Here is an 18,211-nt window from a genome sequence, read left to right on the forward strand (position 1 = left end):
ACACTTAAGCTATCAGAAAAATTCGGCATTTAAGCTAGCCCCTCCACCCCACATAATGAAAAAAAACCTTACCTTTATCCTGCGAGCGTTTTTCTTCTTCTAGTTTCTTCTTTTTTCGGCGCCAGACGAATACGCTCGTTTTAAATTTGCCGTGAATGACCTGAACCTACTGCTCGGCGCAATTCCCCTCCCCCTCCTAGTTTAGTAGTACTGGTCGTCATAGCAACGCGGCTTGGTAGACAGCACATCTGACCAATCAGCGGGCCAGGTGCCAGGTACTTTTCGCACCTTTTCCTTCGGGTCCTTCCACAGGTATTGCAGCTGGCCTTGAAACTTGAGGGGGCCCCCTGGTGGCGCGGGGGCCCTATGCACTCGCATAGTCCGCTTATAGCAAGAAACGGCTCTGCACCTGAGACCAAAAAATGTATCTCTGTTTATGAGCCAAATGTTTCGTACTACAGCCGACTGGAAAGAGTGATCGTCTCATAAGACACTAAAAGAATTCATGGCACTGTGCATGTACAAAATCAACAAGATCATGCACACACAAATACATTGCAAAATGGCATTTATTTCAAACAAACCGCAGTCTTTTCCAAAAGGTAAGGAGCACTGATGTTGAGGAATGCTTTGACACACCACCACCAGCTGATGAACATTGCGAGGAAGACAATGTGTCATATCCTCCATGTGATCACGAGAAGTTGAAACTTATGGTTCAGTACATTCTAAAATTCAAAAGAATACCTGCAGTTCTCCCAGAACATGTACTGCATCCAGGAAACAAAAACTACCCAAAGCATCTGATTCCGGAGGAGATGATGTGCACTGCCCAGGAAATGTGCCTTTGAGTGACCCAATCCTCATAACCAGTAAAGGGAGGATTCTCACCAACACAAACATTGTACAAGGTAGGTAATGATGTTGATATATATGAGCTTCCTTTTTATTTTTCATGTATTATACACTGTGCTCTGAATCATGTTGAATCTTTTCATTTCCACATATCTCTATCTACAGCAAAACATGCCCTGAATGCGGGACCCTTAAGGAAGGAGCACTGCCATAGTATAAAGTGAAAGCCTGTGCAATAAAACATTTGAAACCATTTCATTTCATTGTAGGCTATGTTAAGATTGTTTTGTCATTATAACCCCATGCAATAGAACATTTAAAAGCATGTCATTTCATTGGAGGTTAATTATTTATTTAGCCCCAAAAAGTTTAAAAGTGTTCCAAGCCTCACAAATTAGATCTTGGTGTTTTATTTGGATTTTATTTATTTATTTAGGCCAAAAGATTTTTTTAAAGTTTAAAAGTAATTCAAGCTTCACAATCTATTAGATCTTGGTGTTTTATTTGGACTTTGCCCTGTCGAAAATCCATAAGGGTCCAAACTGTGTGCAGTTACAGTTTTACAGTCAACCAGTAGGTGGCACTGTCAAAAAACCACAAGGGGTCTGAACGTGCGGATTGCTGGAGCGCAGCTTTTAAGGTACATGTCCACAGGCAGCGGTGTTTCCCCGCGTCCCATTCATTAGGCGCGTTTCGAATCATGCATGCGCATGCATTTGCCTCGCAAAACCAGGCATTCTGGGAAAAAAAACGTCACAAATGCTGGTGATAACTTCCCTTTGCGACATGTCACATGGCTTCAAAAACTTGCGGTATCTCCAGGGTACCTCCCTTCGCATGCTTTTCTGTGCAGATGGTCTCAAATAAGTGCGGACATAAGACACTCCCCTCAACGTTGCCCTAGTTGGTTAGAATTATCACGTGGTATTTCCCACGTGAGAAAATTCCTCAGCCTCCGTCAACAAGGGGAGTTCAAATGCCTCGGCTCGAATTCATCAGCGACGAAGAAAGCCAGCCCCACTGGGTAGACCATATTCTTTGTGCAAAGTCCATGAAGTTTCCCCTGGAGCGACAGTTTTTGTTATGTATATAATTATTAATAAAGTTTAAATAAAAAAAAATAATTAAAAAAAGTCCGTGAAGTGCACCTGTGTCCGACTTGACTTGGTGGGAACTTGACGAAACGGCCATTGGCTGCGTTTCGGATGCATTTGCGCCTATGCATGCACGAGAGGATCCGCCGGAACTCGTCATAAACACATCAAGTTCCCACCACGTCAAGTGGACAGGTGCACTTCACAGACTTTTTTTTATTTTATTTTTTTAAACTTTTTTTAACTTTATTTTATGAACTCCGGAGCAGACAGGACAGCAGTGAAAGCATTCGTTCAATCAGGTGCAGCCATGAACTGTGCGCGTGATTGTTTGAAGGAGAGCGCCTGTCAATCATCCTCTCGTGGCAGCCCACCAAGCGTGCAATACTGGGAAGCGACGCGTCCACTCGCGTTTAAAATCGCCCCTGTTGGACACGTACCTTGAGGAATTTTGTCACGTGGGAAATACCACGTGATAATTCTAACCAACTAGGGCAACGTTGAGGGGAGTGTCTTATGTCCGCACTTATTTGAGACCATCTGCACAGAAAAGCATGTGGAGGGAGGTACCCTGGAGATACCGCAAGTTTTTAAAGTCATATGACATGTCGCAAAGGGAAGTTATCACCAGCTTTTGTGAAGTTTTTTTCCCCAGAATGCCTGGTTTTGCGAGGCAAATGCATACGCATGCATAGGCTCGTTCAGGATGGTCTTGGCTTGACTTGACTTGACTTATCACGCCGACGAGAGCTGCAGGTGTCTGAGGGGGCGGGCTCTAAAAGAAACGGCAGCCAAACGCTGTCAAGTCGGACAACAAAGTCAACGTGACTATGGTGCTCAAGCGATAGAACACGGCAGCAAACCAAAGAGGATATGCTATATATATATATATATATATATATATATATATATATATATATATATATATATATATATACACACACACACACACACGTAAGGTGGAATGTGGAAGGCATTCTTTTTTTCCAGTATATTTGTATTATCATTCTATGTTTGTATTAACCAGACCTCACATATAAATAGGCCTACTCACAGCACAATGCACAGAACTTTAGATCAAGCTATGAGATCAAAGCGACCAAAATAAAAACGCAAATCATTAAATCATTTCACCACAAGGTGGCCACCGAGTGCGGACCTGAACACACTTCATTGAACTTTTAACAAATGAGAACCATTCCGCTGTAGCGGAGGTGTGGACAAGCCGGCTGCAGCCGTCGTCGACCGCGCTGCCAAGCGCTGCAAGAAGCGGCTCTTAAAAACTTGTTCCTGCGATGTTTTGGGTCACGTGATATGGTGACGTCACACTGTGACGTCTTTGCAGTCGGCTGCTAAGTCGGACACAATTCTAGCCATCATGCATCGCTTTCAACCCACAATTCATCACGTTAGGTAGCGCGCTGCAGGCGGCTACATCAAGTCGAATTCGCCTCATGATTCGTAACGCGCCTATTGTCTATGTGAAAAGCCGTGCAATGCATTCTGGTAGCGTCGTGGCGAATGTCGAGAGACGGCGCGCGAGTTGGCCGCTCCTCATTTGCATAAAGTTGAAGTCGAATCTACTTTATGCTAATCAGAGGCACCGGGCTCGACTCCCTGCCTCCGGAACGCTCGCGAACGGTCGCGAAAATCTTCTAAACTGAATGTTGTCGATCTAAAGTAAAGAGACAGATTCAGATTCAGATTAACCCCGTGACGTTTTCCCCAGAGGTCAAGGAATAGGAGTTAGGAATAGGAGTTAGGACCTTGGGTGCAGTCGAATAGTCTTTTTTGCTTAGGAAGGTTCCTAACTGAAGAAGTGACCCGGAAGTAAACAAGTGGCCGCCATGATAAGAGCAGTTCGGATTCTCTGTAATGCAAAGGAAAAGAGCTCCAATGCTTCCTTTCAGAGCTCCTTTAGCATAGGATGCAACAGACCTTCCTATGCGATAGGAAAGGAGATTACGCCGACCCACAATTCTTTGCGAGAGCAACATTTAAAGTGCCACACCTCGGCCGTTCATGAAAACAAACGATATGTGCATTTACATATTTAACAATGACTTTCATGCAGACATATAGTAATTGGAATAGTGATGATAAATGTGTGGACAGTGATAATAATTGAATGGGTTTTTTTAAATTTATTTCAATCACGTTACAAATGTTTGACAAAAACGAAACTAAAACCACAAATGAAAAGTAAATAAAACAAACGGTCAAACAGGAAGGAGGAGCTGCTGGACCTGAAGCCGGTCAGTGAACCAGCTGTTGATAAAACCAACATGTGGAGAAGTGGACGATGCGCTTTTTGTAGTCCATTATTGTAGTTTCTCCAGCGCAGACGCACGTCAATCTCCGGTCAGCTGTCAATCATCAGCGGCCACGTTTTAATGACGTAGCTTAGTGAAAGTCCGGTCGGATTCTCTGAGCACCGCGGTCATCTTTCCCTAAATCCTTTTGCGTTCTCCTATCGCCTTTCCTTAACCCCGTGACGTTTTCCCCAGAGGTCAAGGAATAGGAGATAGGAATAGGAGTTAGGACCTTATTTTTTGACTATTCGACTGCACCCCTTATTTTTTGACTATTCCACTGCACCCCAGGTCTTTGGCGGTGGGTCTTTTATTTTGAAGTCTCAGACCGGAAGCTCCCAGTTGTCGGCGTAAACACCCCGATAGGATGGTTACACGGTTCTCTGTCGGTTTAGTCCCTCTAAAGCCGGGTTAAACTTCAACAGACCGAGCCGTTTCAGCTCCGGACTAACAACGGATTCGAACCGAGTCGAGCTGAGCTGAACCAAGGTAGCCGTTGGAGTCCAATAAGTCCAGCATGAATGAGACGGAGGGGCTCCGGTTACGGCGGGTGCACCGACCGCAAGTCATCACCGACGAGCTGCCGGAGCACCGACACAAGGGATCTGGGTAAGAAACGGCACTTTGACGGTTCTCTGACCCATATCCCGGGTTGGACTCTAAAACAGAATCACCGACAGCCTTGGTACCGTCACGATAACGTTACGTTAGCATCGTGAGCATCGAGCTCAAAGGCAGCAGCTACTGTTTCAGCCGGATTCGTCGATCACCGGAACTTCCTGATTAGGTGAAATATGGTAATCTACAGAATCAAATAAGGCAGCAGTTAAATACAGTGGTGGAATCTAACTACGTACATTAACTCTGAAAAAGCAGCCATGGCAGAAGTGCCTTAAAGCTGCATTCTTTCCCATGTCCATCAGGGGGCGGTGACTCCGATAGCATGGAAGTCTATGAGAAAATGACTCACTTGATTTATTATTTCAGTAAAAATTGTAAACATGAGTTAATGGTCCCGATCTCTAGTTTCACGTCTTCTAAAATCTAGCATGATGTTCATTTAGTACATTATGTTTAATTTAGAATCAAACAGACCAGGAAGTAGGGGCGGGGCTACTTGCTGATTGACAGGGCATTGTGGGAGTTGTTTGTAAATGGTAAATGGTCCTCATTTATATAGCGATTTACAGTAATGACTGACATTCACCCATTCACGCACACATTCACACACTGACGGCGGAGTCAACCACGCAGGGTGGCAGCCAGCTCGTCAGGAGCAATTCGGGTGAGGTGTCTTGCTCAGGGACACCAGGCACTCAGCTAGGAGGAGCTGGGGATCGAACCGGCAATCTTGCGGTTGCCAGCCAACCCACTCTACCTCCTGAGCTAATGTTTGTGTTTTCATCGTGCAATTTTAACCCTTTCACAGTGCGTTTTCACTTGAACAAAAAGTCCCTCAGCCTTCGTACTCCTTCCACCCTCTCGTGTCACAGCTGTTTGTAAAGAAACAACATGGCGACGGCAATGTACATAGTCAAAACTACGTCCACTACTTATTAACACCGAGCGCCACAAATTCATTCCGGGTTTTTCTTTTCAACGCAATTTTTAACTATAAATATAGTTCCGTTCATTCATCTCCGCATAGCAATCTTTCTCCCTTTCATTCTCGTTCACACACTCTCACACACACACACACACACACATACACACACACACCAGTGTTTCCCATACATTGATTTATTTGTGGCGACCCACCAGAATATCAACATTGACCGCCACATATTGATTTTATTATTTCTAACTATTTAAAATGGGTAAAATCTTTGAAAATTGTAGAGCTGCCCACAGAGAGCGCGTGGGCAACAACAGGTCTCTCTGTGTGTTGGGTACCAGGATGTAACGTTACTATAACAGGTCTCTCTGTGTGTTGGGTATAGGGTTGCAAAGGGGCTGAAAATTCCCGGTAAATTTCCGGAAAGTTTCCGGTAAATTTCCACGGGAACTTAAGCTTGGGAATTTTGGAAATATTCCATATTTGGAAACTCTCCATGGGAATTATGGGAATTAATGGGAATTTAGGGGAACTAACTGGGAATATATTATATCCAAGCATAAATATGAACAGAAGTCATAAGAAAACATCCATACAAAATGTTTTCAACAGATATTTCAACAGATTTATTTGAAAGTAGAACAGAACATGTTTTAATTAGTTGTTTCACGGTTGAAGTCAAAAACAGGAATGTTAGGTTCAATACTCCCAACCCCACTCATTCAAAAATGGAATGGAATGTTTCCATTCATTGTCTATGTAAGAAGCCGTGCCGTCGCGGCGGATGCTTTTTTCAAACCTTTCAAATTGTAGACTAGAGCTTTAATAAATATATTTCCCCATAATAGCATCAAAACTTACTTCACTTTGTTTAGTCCAGAAGCTCAAATGTGTGCCTTCAATAGTCTTTGTGCTTCAGGCTCAAAAGTGTGGTCCAGTCTTCTAGTGATCTTCTGTACATGTGATGGAGGCATGCACAGTGCCAGTAGGGGGCGTGGTCTCAATAGCCATGCACTAAGCAGTGTGCTCTGTGCATGTGGTTGAGGAATGGCATGGATATTCAAGTGTATTTGAATGGCATCTGTTTGTTTTAGTCAAGATTATGCTACAAAATAACTTTCCTCAGCTTTATTTAAGTCCCCTTTGAAGAGCCAACCATCAATTTAAAAAATTCCCAGTTTATTACCGTTTATTCCCATAAATTCCCATTAATTCCCATAAATTCCCATGGAAAGTTTCCACTTTTGAAAATTCCCGGAATTTTGCAACCCTAGTTGGGTACCAGGATGTAACATTACTCACACTAACAACAGGGGCCCATTTCGTGGGACGTTCTTCAACAAACCCTGAGGTTCTCCGCCTTTTTCTGGAATCTGAACCAACTCTGTAAAATATTGCCGTCTTTTCCTCGTCAACCATCGACATGGAAATAAAAGATTCTAGCAGCTTTACGTTGGGAGAGGATTTTGATTAATTAGAAGGAAATTACCATTTTTCCTACCGTTCACATATCTAAACAATATTCTCCAACATTTTCAACATTTCATGTCGCATAATCCACGACCAGATTCTTGCAGAGCTCTTTATATTTTTTGCGCATGGGAGTTTTCTGAAATGTTGAAGGAACCTATCCTCATCCTGCATTTCTTTGGACCGTGGGAGGAAGCTGGAGAACCCGGAGAGAACCCACGCTTACACAGGGAGAACATGCAAACTCCACACAGAAGGAACCCGTGCAGCCCTGAATAAAACAGTCGATTAATCTAATGTTTTAACTTGGGAGTACAGTGTGACACTGTGGTGTAATGGTTAGCAACACTGACTACAGTGCAGGCGACGGATTCAATTCCCATGGTTCACTAGTGGAAGTAGCGAAATGTACAAATAATTATTTTTATATAGGTGCAATCCCACAGACACAAAAAGAACATGGCTACAGCTGAAAGTGAAGCATAAGAATTTGTGCAAATAAGTACAGGTGGCTAGCAGCTGTGTTGGTGAGGTACGTGGTTTGAGACCAGAGATGTTGTTCACTGACGGTTTCACACTAAACTAAATGATATGATATGAGAACGACACACGAAGATGAGGTGAGATGATTGTGAGTAACGTTACATCCTGCTACTGAACACACAGGCCATCATAGCTTCAGTCGCCACGTCCCGAACTGTTGGATGGGGGTCATTCCGTGTCATTTCATCAAATTTCTGAAAATCTTCCCACCTGACCATCACAGAATGTCTTGAAAAAATTCTAGTACAAAGACACACTTGTTAATAGGAAAAAACCCAAATATTAGGTCTCTATTGTCAACAGTTTTCTCATGAAACATCATTGAATGAAGGGTAGTTTAGACGGTTTTTGGCATCATACTCTGAAAAGCCATTTTTAAACAGCAATAGCTGTAAAACTGTGGCCTTCAAAGTTTCTACAGTGTATATCTGTGACTAATAGCCTCCAGACATGGCATGTCAGGGGTGTAGCTCAATGAGAACCTAGTATGGTAGGTACTTAAACTTCTCCCAAAATGTGGCTTGTCGAAATGAAGTAGCAAATTTGAAGAGTGGCTACGCTCCCATTTTTGCAGATAAAAGACTTCTATCACTTCTGCCTCCTATCTCTGGTGTTAGCTTAAACATTCTACAAAATATGGTCTCTCTGAGATGATTAGTTTCACAGATATTAAGGCTCAAAATGGAAGTAAACACATCTTTGCCCAACTTCAGAGCCATATTCCAAAAAACTGACAAGTATCAGGTCCAAACTTACTTTTTTTGAAAGATCATATTCTTGTTAAAATCATATTAAAAAAATCGGGAGGGTGTTTTGCCTCCATTTGTTGCAGTGATTTTTTAAAATCCTGATATTGGTGGGGTTTTTGTGGCCGTTTTCGGCCCTGCATGTCCTAATAGCCTACTAGTAAACATCACAGCAGGGCAATTCAATTGTGTTTTTTACCATTTACCAAAGACTTACATGTGACTAAATGCTACTGATAAATTCAGCCTTAAGAAAACATAAAAATTTAGCACAGTTGTAGTTACAGAGGCAATACGTCATTGAATGTGAGTTGAACATGCTGAAAGCAGCTTTTAATGTCTTAAACCATGAACAAACATATGATAGCATAATATTGAAGACTGCACATTTTATCATTCTTTAAAGTCCGGGTAAAGTAAGAATAAAAATATGTGTTCTGAGTTTGGCATACCACAGACCAGTGTTTTGTTATTCGCCCTGCCAACTTTAAAGGTTTAAAACAATTGCCAAATATATGAAATTAGGTCTCAAAGTCATGGAGAAAAAAAAGCACTTCTGTCTTCTCTCAAACGCTGGGGGCGTGTCAGTTAGAGGCGCTGGAACCCCGCCCACGCACAGGGGGGACTACAGGGGGTAAACAACGGGTGCAGTCGAATAGTCTTTTTTGCTTAGGAGGTTGCTAACTGAAGAAGTGACCCGGAAGTAAACAAGTGGCCGCCATGATAAGAGCCGTTCGAATTCTCTAAATGCAAAGGAAAGGAGCTCCAATGCTTCCTTTCAGAGCTCCTTTAGCATAGGATGCAACAGACCTTCCTATGCGAAAGGAAAGGAGATTACGCCGACCCACAATTCTTTGCGAGAGCAACATTTAAAGTGCCGCACACCTCGGCCCTTCATGAAAACAAACGATATGTGCATTTGCATATTTAACAATTACTTTCATGCAGACATATAGTAATTAGAATAGTGTTGATAAATGTGTGTGGGCAGTGATAATAATTGAATGTTTTTTTTTATTTATTTCAATCACGTTACAAGCTTGACAAAAACTAAACTAAAACCACAAATGAAACGTAAATACAGCAAACGGTCAAACAGGAAGGAGGAGCTGCTGGACCTGAAGCCGGTAAGTGAACCAGTTGTTTATAAAACCAACAACATGTGGAGAAGTGGACGATGCGCTTTTTGTAGTCCATGGGTGCAGTCGAATAGTCTTTTTTGCTAAGAAAGGTTCCTAACTGAAGAAGTGACCCGGAAGTAAACAAGTGGCCGCCATGATAAGAGCTGTTCGAATTCTCTAAATGCAAAGGAAAGGAGCTCCAATGCTTCCTTTCAGAGCTCCTTTAGCATAGGATGCAATGGACCTTCCTATGCGATAGGAAAGGAGATTACGCCGACCCACAATTCTTTGCGAGAGCAACATTTAAAGTGCCGCACACCTCGGCCGTTAATGAAAACAAACGATATGTGCATTTACATATTTAACAATGACTTTCATGCAGACATATAGTAATTGGAATAGTGATAATAAATGTGTGTGGACAGTGATAATAATTGAATTTTTTTTTTTTTGTTTCAATCATGTTACAAATGTTTGACAAAAACGAAACTAAAACCACAAATGAAAAGTAAATAAAACAACGGTCAAACAGAAAGGAGGAGCTGCTAGAACTGAAGCCGGTCAGTGAACGAGCTGTTTATAAAACCAACATGTGGAGAAGTGGACGACGCGCTTTTTGTAGTCCATTATTGTAGTTTCTCCAGTGCAGACGCACGTCAATCGCCGGTGCCGATCATCAGCTGTCAATCATCAGCGGCTGCGTTTTAATGACGTAGCTTAGTGAAAGTCCGGTCGGATTCTCTGAGCACCGCGGTCGACTATTCCTAAGTCCTTTTGCGTTCTCCTATCGCCTTTCCTTAACCCCGTGACGTTTTCCCCAGAGGTCAAGAAATAGGAGATAGGAATAGGAGTTAGGACCTTATTTTTTGACTATTCGAATGCACCCAACGTTTACTGCTTGCCAGTATTGCACACTTGGTGGGCTGCCACTAGGAGGATGGTTGACAGGCGCTCTCCTTCATACAATCACGTGCACACTTCATGGCTTCAAGTGATTGGACGATCGCTTTCACAGCTGTCCTGTCTGCTCCCGGATTTCAAACCGACCAACATAGTGGCTCGTTTGGAAACTTAATCTTATTTTACGACAATAGTTCACCGAAACGTGTTTCTGAAAACATTTTATGCGAGAAATAAGCTATGCAGTTGCTGAATCTGTCTTTTTTTTTAGATCAACAACGCTCAGTTTAAAATATTTTCGAGAGTTTGCAGGAGGCGGCGGCTCACCGTCTCTCCACACTTGCCGTCAGGCGAATGCATTGCAGGGCTTCTTACATACCGTAAATCCTCTAATATAGCGTCAGCCAAAATCTCTGCGAAGCGAAGTCATTGCGCGGCTGACAATGAATAGGAAGCGTGGAAATAACGCTGCCTGTGGACACTTGCCCCGGACTCTATTAGAGACCGGCCGTTATTTACCTTTGCCGACAGCGAGACCGGCCAATGTTAGAGACCGGCCGGTAATAGAATACAGGCCAGTATTTACGGTATGTGAAACTATCCGAGCGGAAAACCACTGAAGCTACTGCGCGAAAGTATTTATACAGCAGCGGACGACTTATGCCATGTATCCCTGACTGCAGACCCGCAGACCTCAATGTGGGCAGAGCTAAACGTTTAACCCCGCCCATGTTTAACCCCGCCCACGGCCCAACTCATTTAATAAGGTGTCCGGGAAGGAGAAGAAGTGATAAACCCGCGCGCAGATTGAGTGCGTAGAGCACATACCACGTACTCGGCGGAACCTGGTTCGATTCCCGGCCAGTGGCTCTTTGCTGCATGTCACATCCCCTCTCTCCCCCGTTTCAAAACATCTATCCACTGTCTAAATCAAGGTGCTTATGCCTAAAAAAGAAACCATAATGAATGTACCTTAATCATTCATTAAATGATGAAAAAAGTAATATATTTTAACGTGTTTATCATAATCAAATGTAACCTGCGAAATTAAAGGGATCACATATTTTAATTTTTATTGAACAACAAATTATTTAACAACAAACATTAACATAAAACAAGCAGGCAAACAGTAAAAATGTTAATGAAATACTAAAGTGATTAATGATGACAAGATGATAATAATGTTAAATATAATAATAATAATGATAAAGAATTATGATGTTGATAATGAAAATAATAATGACAATAATGATATTAATGATGATAATGACAATATAATAATGATGACAATAATACTAATAACACCAATAATTATGATAAATATAATAACAAAACAACAACAATAATAAAAATAAAACTAAGATCTATAACAATTATCATAATAATAATTGATGGACTGGCGTCCTGTCCAGAGTGTACCCTGCCTTCGCCCAATGACAGCTGGGATCGGTTCCAGCACCCCTGCAACCCTGAATACAGGATAAGCGGTAGACAATTGATAGATGGATGGATAATAATAATTTTGTGGGTGGGTTAGGGGTTGGGGTGGTTCTGAGGTATGGATCGTATACATTTACATTTACATTTAGGTCATTTAGCAGACGCTTTTGTCCAAAGCGACTTACAATAGGGTCATTCCGTGTCATTTCATCATATTTCTGAAAATCTTCAAACTGTTATTCAATATCAAACTTTGGAGACTTTTCTACTGTAATGTAAAATCTTTATGCCCAATTTAAGATTATTATTTGATTTGGTTGTGTAATTTATATACTTAAAGTATGACAAAATGTACAGTCTTCAATATTATGCTATGTTTGTTCATGGTTTAAGACATTAAAAGCTGCTTTCAGCATGTTTAACTCACATTCAAGGACTTATTGCCTCTACAACCGTGCTACATTTTAATGTTTTCGTGAGGCTAAATTTATCAGTAACATTTAGTCACACATAAGTCTTTGGTAAATGGTAAAAAACACAATTGAATTGCCCTCCTGTGATGTTTACTAGTAGGCTGTTAGGACATGCAGTACCAAAACCGGCCACAAAAACCCCACCAATATCAGGATTTTAAAAAATCACTGTGACAAATTGAGGCAAAACACCCTTCCGATTTTTTAATATGATTTTAACAAGAATATGATCTTTCAAAAAAGTAAGTTTGGACCTGATACTTGTTGATGACTCTGAAGTTGGGCAAAGATGTGTTTACTTCAATTTTTGAGCCTCAATATCTGTGAAACTAATCATCTGAGAGAAACCATATTTTGTAGAATGTTTAAGCTAAGAAGACCAGAGATAGAGGCAGAAGTGATAGAAGTCTTTTATCTGCAAAAATGGGAGCTCAGCCACTCTTCAAATGTACTACTTTATTTCAACAAGCCACATTTTAAGTACCTACCATACTAGGTTATCATTGAGCTACACCCCTAATATTTCATGTCTGGAGGCTATTAGTAACAGATATACACTGTAGAAATTTTGAAGGCCACAGGTGAGATAGTTTTCCAGATATTGCTGTTTAAAAATGGCTTTTCAGAGCATGATGCCAAAAAACGTCTAAACTACCCTTCATTCAATGATGTTTCATGAGAAAAGTGGGTTAGTGGGTCATGCTATGTAGAGTCGAAGGGAAGTCTGAACAGGTGAGTCTTTAGCCTTTTTCGGAAGATGGCAAATGACTCTGCTGTCCTGACATTGGTCGGGAGTTCGTTCCACCACTGAGGTGCCAGAACAGAGAAGAGTCTGGACTTTGCTGAGCGACATTTGTTTGATTTCAGCGATGGTGGTACCAGCCGGCCAGCTGAAGTAGAGGAGCGAAGTGCTCGCTTCGGGGCATGAGGTTTGACCAGTGTTTGAAGGTAGATGGGTGCCGTTCCATTGATGGCCCTGAAGGCCAGTGTCATCGTCTTGAATTGGATGCGTGCTGCAACAGGGAGCCAGTGGAGGTCACGGAGGAGGGGGGTCACATGGGAGAATTTGGGTAGATTGAAGATAAGGCGTGCTGCAGCGTTCTGGATACGCTGCAATGGTTTAATCGCAGAGGCCGGGAGTCCGGCCAGGAGAGAGTTGCAGTAGTCAAGGCGGGAGATGACCAGTGCTTGGACCAAGAGTTGCGTTGCATCCTTTGTGAGGAAGGTCCGAATCCTGCGGATGTTGTAGAGGGCAAATCTGCAGGATCGGGCCACAGCAGTGATGTTGGGGGTGCAGGATAGTTGGTCATCGAGGATTACACCCAGGTTCCTCGCAGTTGACGATGGCAATACTGTGATGCCATTGTGGTAACAGAGAGTGCAGAGATGCCACAGGATCTTGTGAAGACAAGGTCAAGTTGGTTCCTGGCGCGGTGAGTTGGTGGAGAGGGGGAGAGTGTAAGGTCAAATGCGGAAAAGAAGTCAATGAATTCAGATGAGTGCAGCTTTCCCGAGTGGATGTTGAAGTCACCGAGGACGACGAGTGGTGTGCCATCATCAGGGGAGCAGCTCAGGAGGGCATCCATCTCATCCAAAAAGTCACCGAGAGGACCGGGTGGGCGATGGGGCGACCGGGTGACAGAGACGGCGTGGAATTCAAGTGTAGATCGGGGTAGGTGGTCCAGAGGAAGGACCTGGTAGGACCATCTGGGTGAGATGAGGAGCCCAGTTCCTCCTCCTCGCCCTGTTCGTCTTGGGGAGTGTGAAAATGAGTAGGCAGTTGAAAGGGCAGCTGGAGTGGCAGTGTTTTCTGGGGTGATCCAGGTCTCTGTGAGGGCCAGGAAGTGGAGAGACTGCAGGGAGGCATAGGCTGAAATGGTGTCCGCCTTCTTGACTGCAGACTGGCAGTTCCACAGCCCCCCTAGTACTTCAAGTTCCTTACCGGTGGAGAATGGTGGGTAGCAGAGATTGGATGGGTTACAGCCTCGAGTGAAGGGTCTCCGGTGAAATCTTCTCCAGTGTGATGTCCTGACTGGGATAAGACACATGGCTGCGAGGGGGGGTAAGATGTTATGCCTACCTCAGTGGACTTCCTCAATGGACTCCCACAGGTAGACTCCCTTGTCTTTGTTCAGCTGTCTTCGTTCTGATGGCCAGACGCTGCAGCTGACGCTGTAGTAACATACAATGCTATCTTCGTTATGATATAAAGAAAAATGCAAATCATATTTTGAATAATTTCATTTTAATGCATCCATTTGGGGAATTTTGAGAACCAAAATTTGACATATCGTTTCCTGACCAATTTCTTACAAACTGCTGCTTCTGATCCAAATGTTGACAAAATGGGGTTGAGTAGTTTAAGCATTCAAGAAAAGATGAAAACAAAAATGACTAAAACACAGTGCTGAGCCTTTATACTATTAGTATATTATGACTAGGCTATTATTATTATTATTATTATTATTATTATTAATATAAGTGGGTGACTATTCCTCAGCCTTCCTTAAACGTTTAACTCCGCCCACATTGAGGTCTGCGGGTCAGGGGCTTCATTTCATTTTTATTTCTTTATTTATTGAGTTGGGACAATGCACATTCATCAACATTGATGCCTTAAGCGTCAGTGTAAATGCGCCGGACTTAGCATAACTGCTAAATTTCAGCCGTAGTCCCAAGGCAGGTTCCTAGGTAACATAGACACAAAAGACTTTAAAACCTCGCAACGACAAATCATACAACGAACAATTACAAAACAGAACACAGACGGACAATATCAAGGCGAAGCAGACACAGACAGAAAAGATAAAACAGACAATTTTAACCCATTTACAGAACAATAGACCAAAAGCCCCTGGGAACAGGCATCAGATTGAGAACAGTATTTAAGCTATATGGGTACAAGTCTGATTTGTTTTTAACCAATGTTTGAGATTTTTTTTAAAAAGTGAGTAGTTGTCGCAGTTTCTGATGTGTGATGGTAACTTGTTCCAGGACTGAGTTCCTCTTACAGAGACGACCATTTGACCAAATTTTGTTCTACGCCTCGGTACATTGCAATCACCTCTAGTTAAGGCTCTGGTTCTTCGTCCTTCATTATTTTTTTTCTGAATGAATTCATTCAGTGGTAGGGGGGCAAGTGCATTTAAAACTTTGAAAATGAGGCAAACATCCATAAAAATCTGATAACTATCCAAATCAAGAATGTTAAACTTTTTTAAAACATTACAGTAATGAAAATGAAGAGGTTTCCTGTCCAAAATTTTAACTGCCTTTTTGAAGAGAGACTTGATGGGTTTTAATATGTTTTCTGTTGTGTATGTCCATGTTGTAAAACAATAATTTATGTGTGAGAATATCATGGCATGCATATAGACTTTAGCCGTCTTGGAGGTAAGAAATGGTCTTATGTGATAGAAATTTGACAAGTTGAATTTAATGATATTTATGATTTTTTTAACATGTGCTTTAAATGATAAATTTGTGTCAAAGACCACTCCAAGATATTTGAACTCTTCCACTACATCAAGGCTCTCTCCATTGACCGCTACAGATGGTTGATCGCCCTCTGCTGACTGACGAGAGAAAAACATACAGTCTTTTTAGTGTTGAGGTGCAGGCAAGATTCGTTAAGCCAGTAAGATACAGGTGCCAGAGCTGCTGATAATTTTACAGCAGCTTCTTGTTTTGTTTTTGCGTGGACATATAGCACTGTATCATCAGCATATAATTGCAAATTAACATTTGGGCAAACTTTAGGTAGGTCATTTACATATAGACTGAACAGAATTGGTCCCAAGATAGAACCTTGGGGTACCCCAGTTGAGCAGCTGAGGTAAGATGACATTGAGTTTCCAATCTGAACAGTCTGTTTTCTGTTTGACAGATACGATCTCATCCAGCAGAGTGCGCCATCGGAAAAGTTAAAAAGGGACAGTTTTGAAATAAGTACATTATGGTTAAGTGAATCAAAAGCTCTTTTCAAGTCCAAGAAGACAGCTCCTACGTAACCACCCTGATCCAATAAACCTTTGATGTTCTCATGAAAGTAGCAAATTGCTGTTTCAGTTGAATGGTGTTTACGAAATCCAAACTGCATTGGATGGAGTGAGTTATGCCCACTGTTAAGATGGTCTGTTAGCTGCAATGCAACCCATTTCTCAGCTACTTTTGAGATGACTGGCAAGATACTTATCGGCCGATAATTCTCTAGTTTGGTCTTGTCACCAGCCTTTAGGACTGGGGTAACCTTGGCAATCTTCCAGGTAGATGGCACTCTACCCTGTTTTATGGACAGATTTATTAAGTGTGCCATTGGATGTGCGAGGGCAACTTTATGATGTTTTATGAAGTTGCTATCCAGACCAAAGACATCTCTAGCCTTAGAGCTTTTCAGAGAGGAGATAATTTTCAAAACCTCGGGAACAGTTATATCCCTTAAACTAAAGACTGGCTTGCTGTCATCCAGAGGGTTATGTGAAGTGCCTGGACATTTAAAGTTCAATGTCAACTCCTCAATTGAGTTTATAAAAAAATTGTTGAAGCTACTAACAATGATATCCAAGTCATTTGTCAGAGTGCCATTCACCTGGAGTTGCATGTCATTGGGTGTTATGTCCTCCTTGTGTCTTCCTGTTAACTTATTTAATTGTTCCCATATCAATTTTCCATTGCCATTTGCCCCATCTATCATTTCAATAAAAAAAATCTGCTTTAGCTTTACGGATTTGTTTTATTACTTTATTTCTAAGTGATGTAAAAATCGGTCGATCACAAATAAGCCCTGTTTTTAGAGATTTCTTTAGTGCATTATCTCTTTCTTTCATCAATTTCCGTACATCATCCTTCACCCAAGGTAGTGCCTTTTTACGCCTTTTAAATTCAACTTTTTTTGTGAAGCTGTCCAGAACTTCCATGACACATTTGGAGAAGGTGCTACAGCTATCCTCAACTTCAGTATTTGTTAATACATTGGACCAATCATACCCTTGCAAAGCATTCTTCAGGTTTTGTTGTTCATTTTTAGGTATTATATGATGGCTGCTAACTCTAATGGGGCTAGTAAGACATTTCCAGTGGATTTTCCTTGAGCATAGAATGAAATTATGATCAGAGAGCCCAGACAGAAGATTAAAAGTTTTACTGATCCTATCAGATTTATTTGTGAATATTAAATCTATTGTTGTTTTAGATGTATTGGTTATTCTTGTTGGACCTTGAATAACTTGAGTAAGGTTGTGATTATCTGTTAGTTGCTTTTTTTTTTTTTATTTATTGTCCCAGTTAATATTAAAGTCACCTAAAAGGATAGTTTCCCTTTTAAAATCGCTACATTTTAAAATAGTTTTAAGTTGATCATAAAATATATTTTTAGAGGAAGGAGGTCGGTACAGACATATCACAGTGAAAGACATTTCAGGAGAGATAGTTATATTGAGGCCAATACATTCAATATCTATTTCAGCAGGCCATTCAATTAATTTACACTTTAAACAGTCCTTAACATAAATCAATAATCCACCCCCTTGTCCTGTTCCCCTGTCTCTTCTAAACACATTGTATCCTGATATATTGATGGCAGCTGTTGGTGATGAATGAGTTAACCAACTTTCGGATATGCCTAATATATCAATGTTGGAGTCAATTAATAAGTGTTCAATTTGTTCGGTTTTGCCTACTATACTACGGATGTTAATATGGCC

General features: G+C 41.7%; 1 protein-coding gene across 1 annotated transcript in view; it reads left to right on the forward strand.

The window, feature by feature from the left end:
• The first annotated feature begins 4,604 nt into the window (after positions 1–4,604).
• The window catches only part of apmap (adipocyte plasma membrane associated protein), a 73,251-nt gene continuing 59,644 nt past the window's right edge, over positions 4,605–18,211 (forward strand). Inside the window, exon 1 of the mRNA XM_084021964.1 lies at positions 4,605–4,870. Coding sequence (XP_083878090.1) covers positions 4,779–4,870 — 92 coding nt within the window. The 5' untranslated portion in view covers positions 4,605–4,778. The remainder of the gene's footprint in view (positions 4,871–18,211) is intronic.

This window comes from Eutrigla gurnardus (assembly GCF_963514095.1).
Source record: "Eutrigla gurnardus genome assembly, chromosome: 11".
Taxonomy (NCBI): domain Eukaryota; kingdom Metazoa; phylum Chordata; class Actinopteri; order Perciformes; family Triglidae; genus Eutrigla; species Eutrigla gurnardus.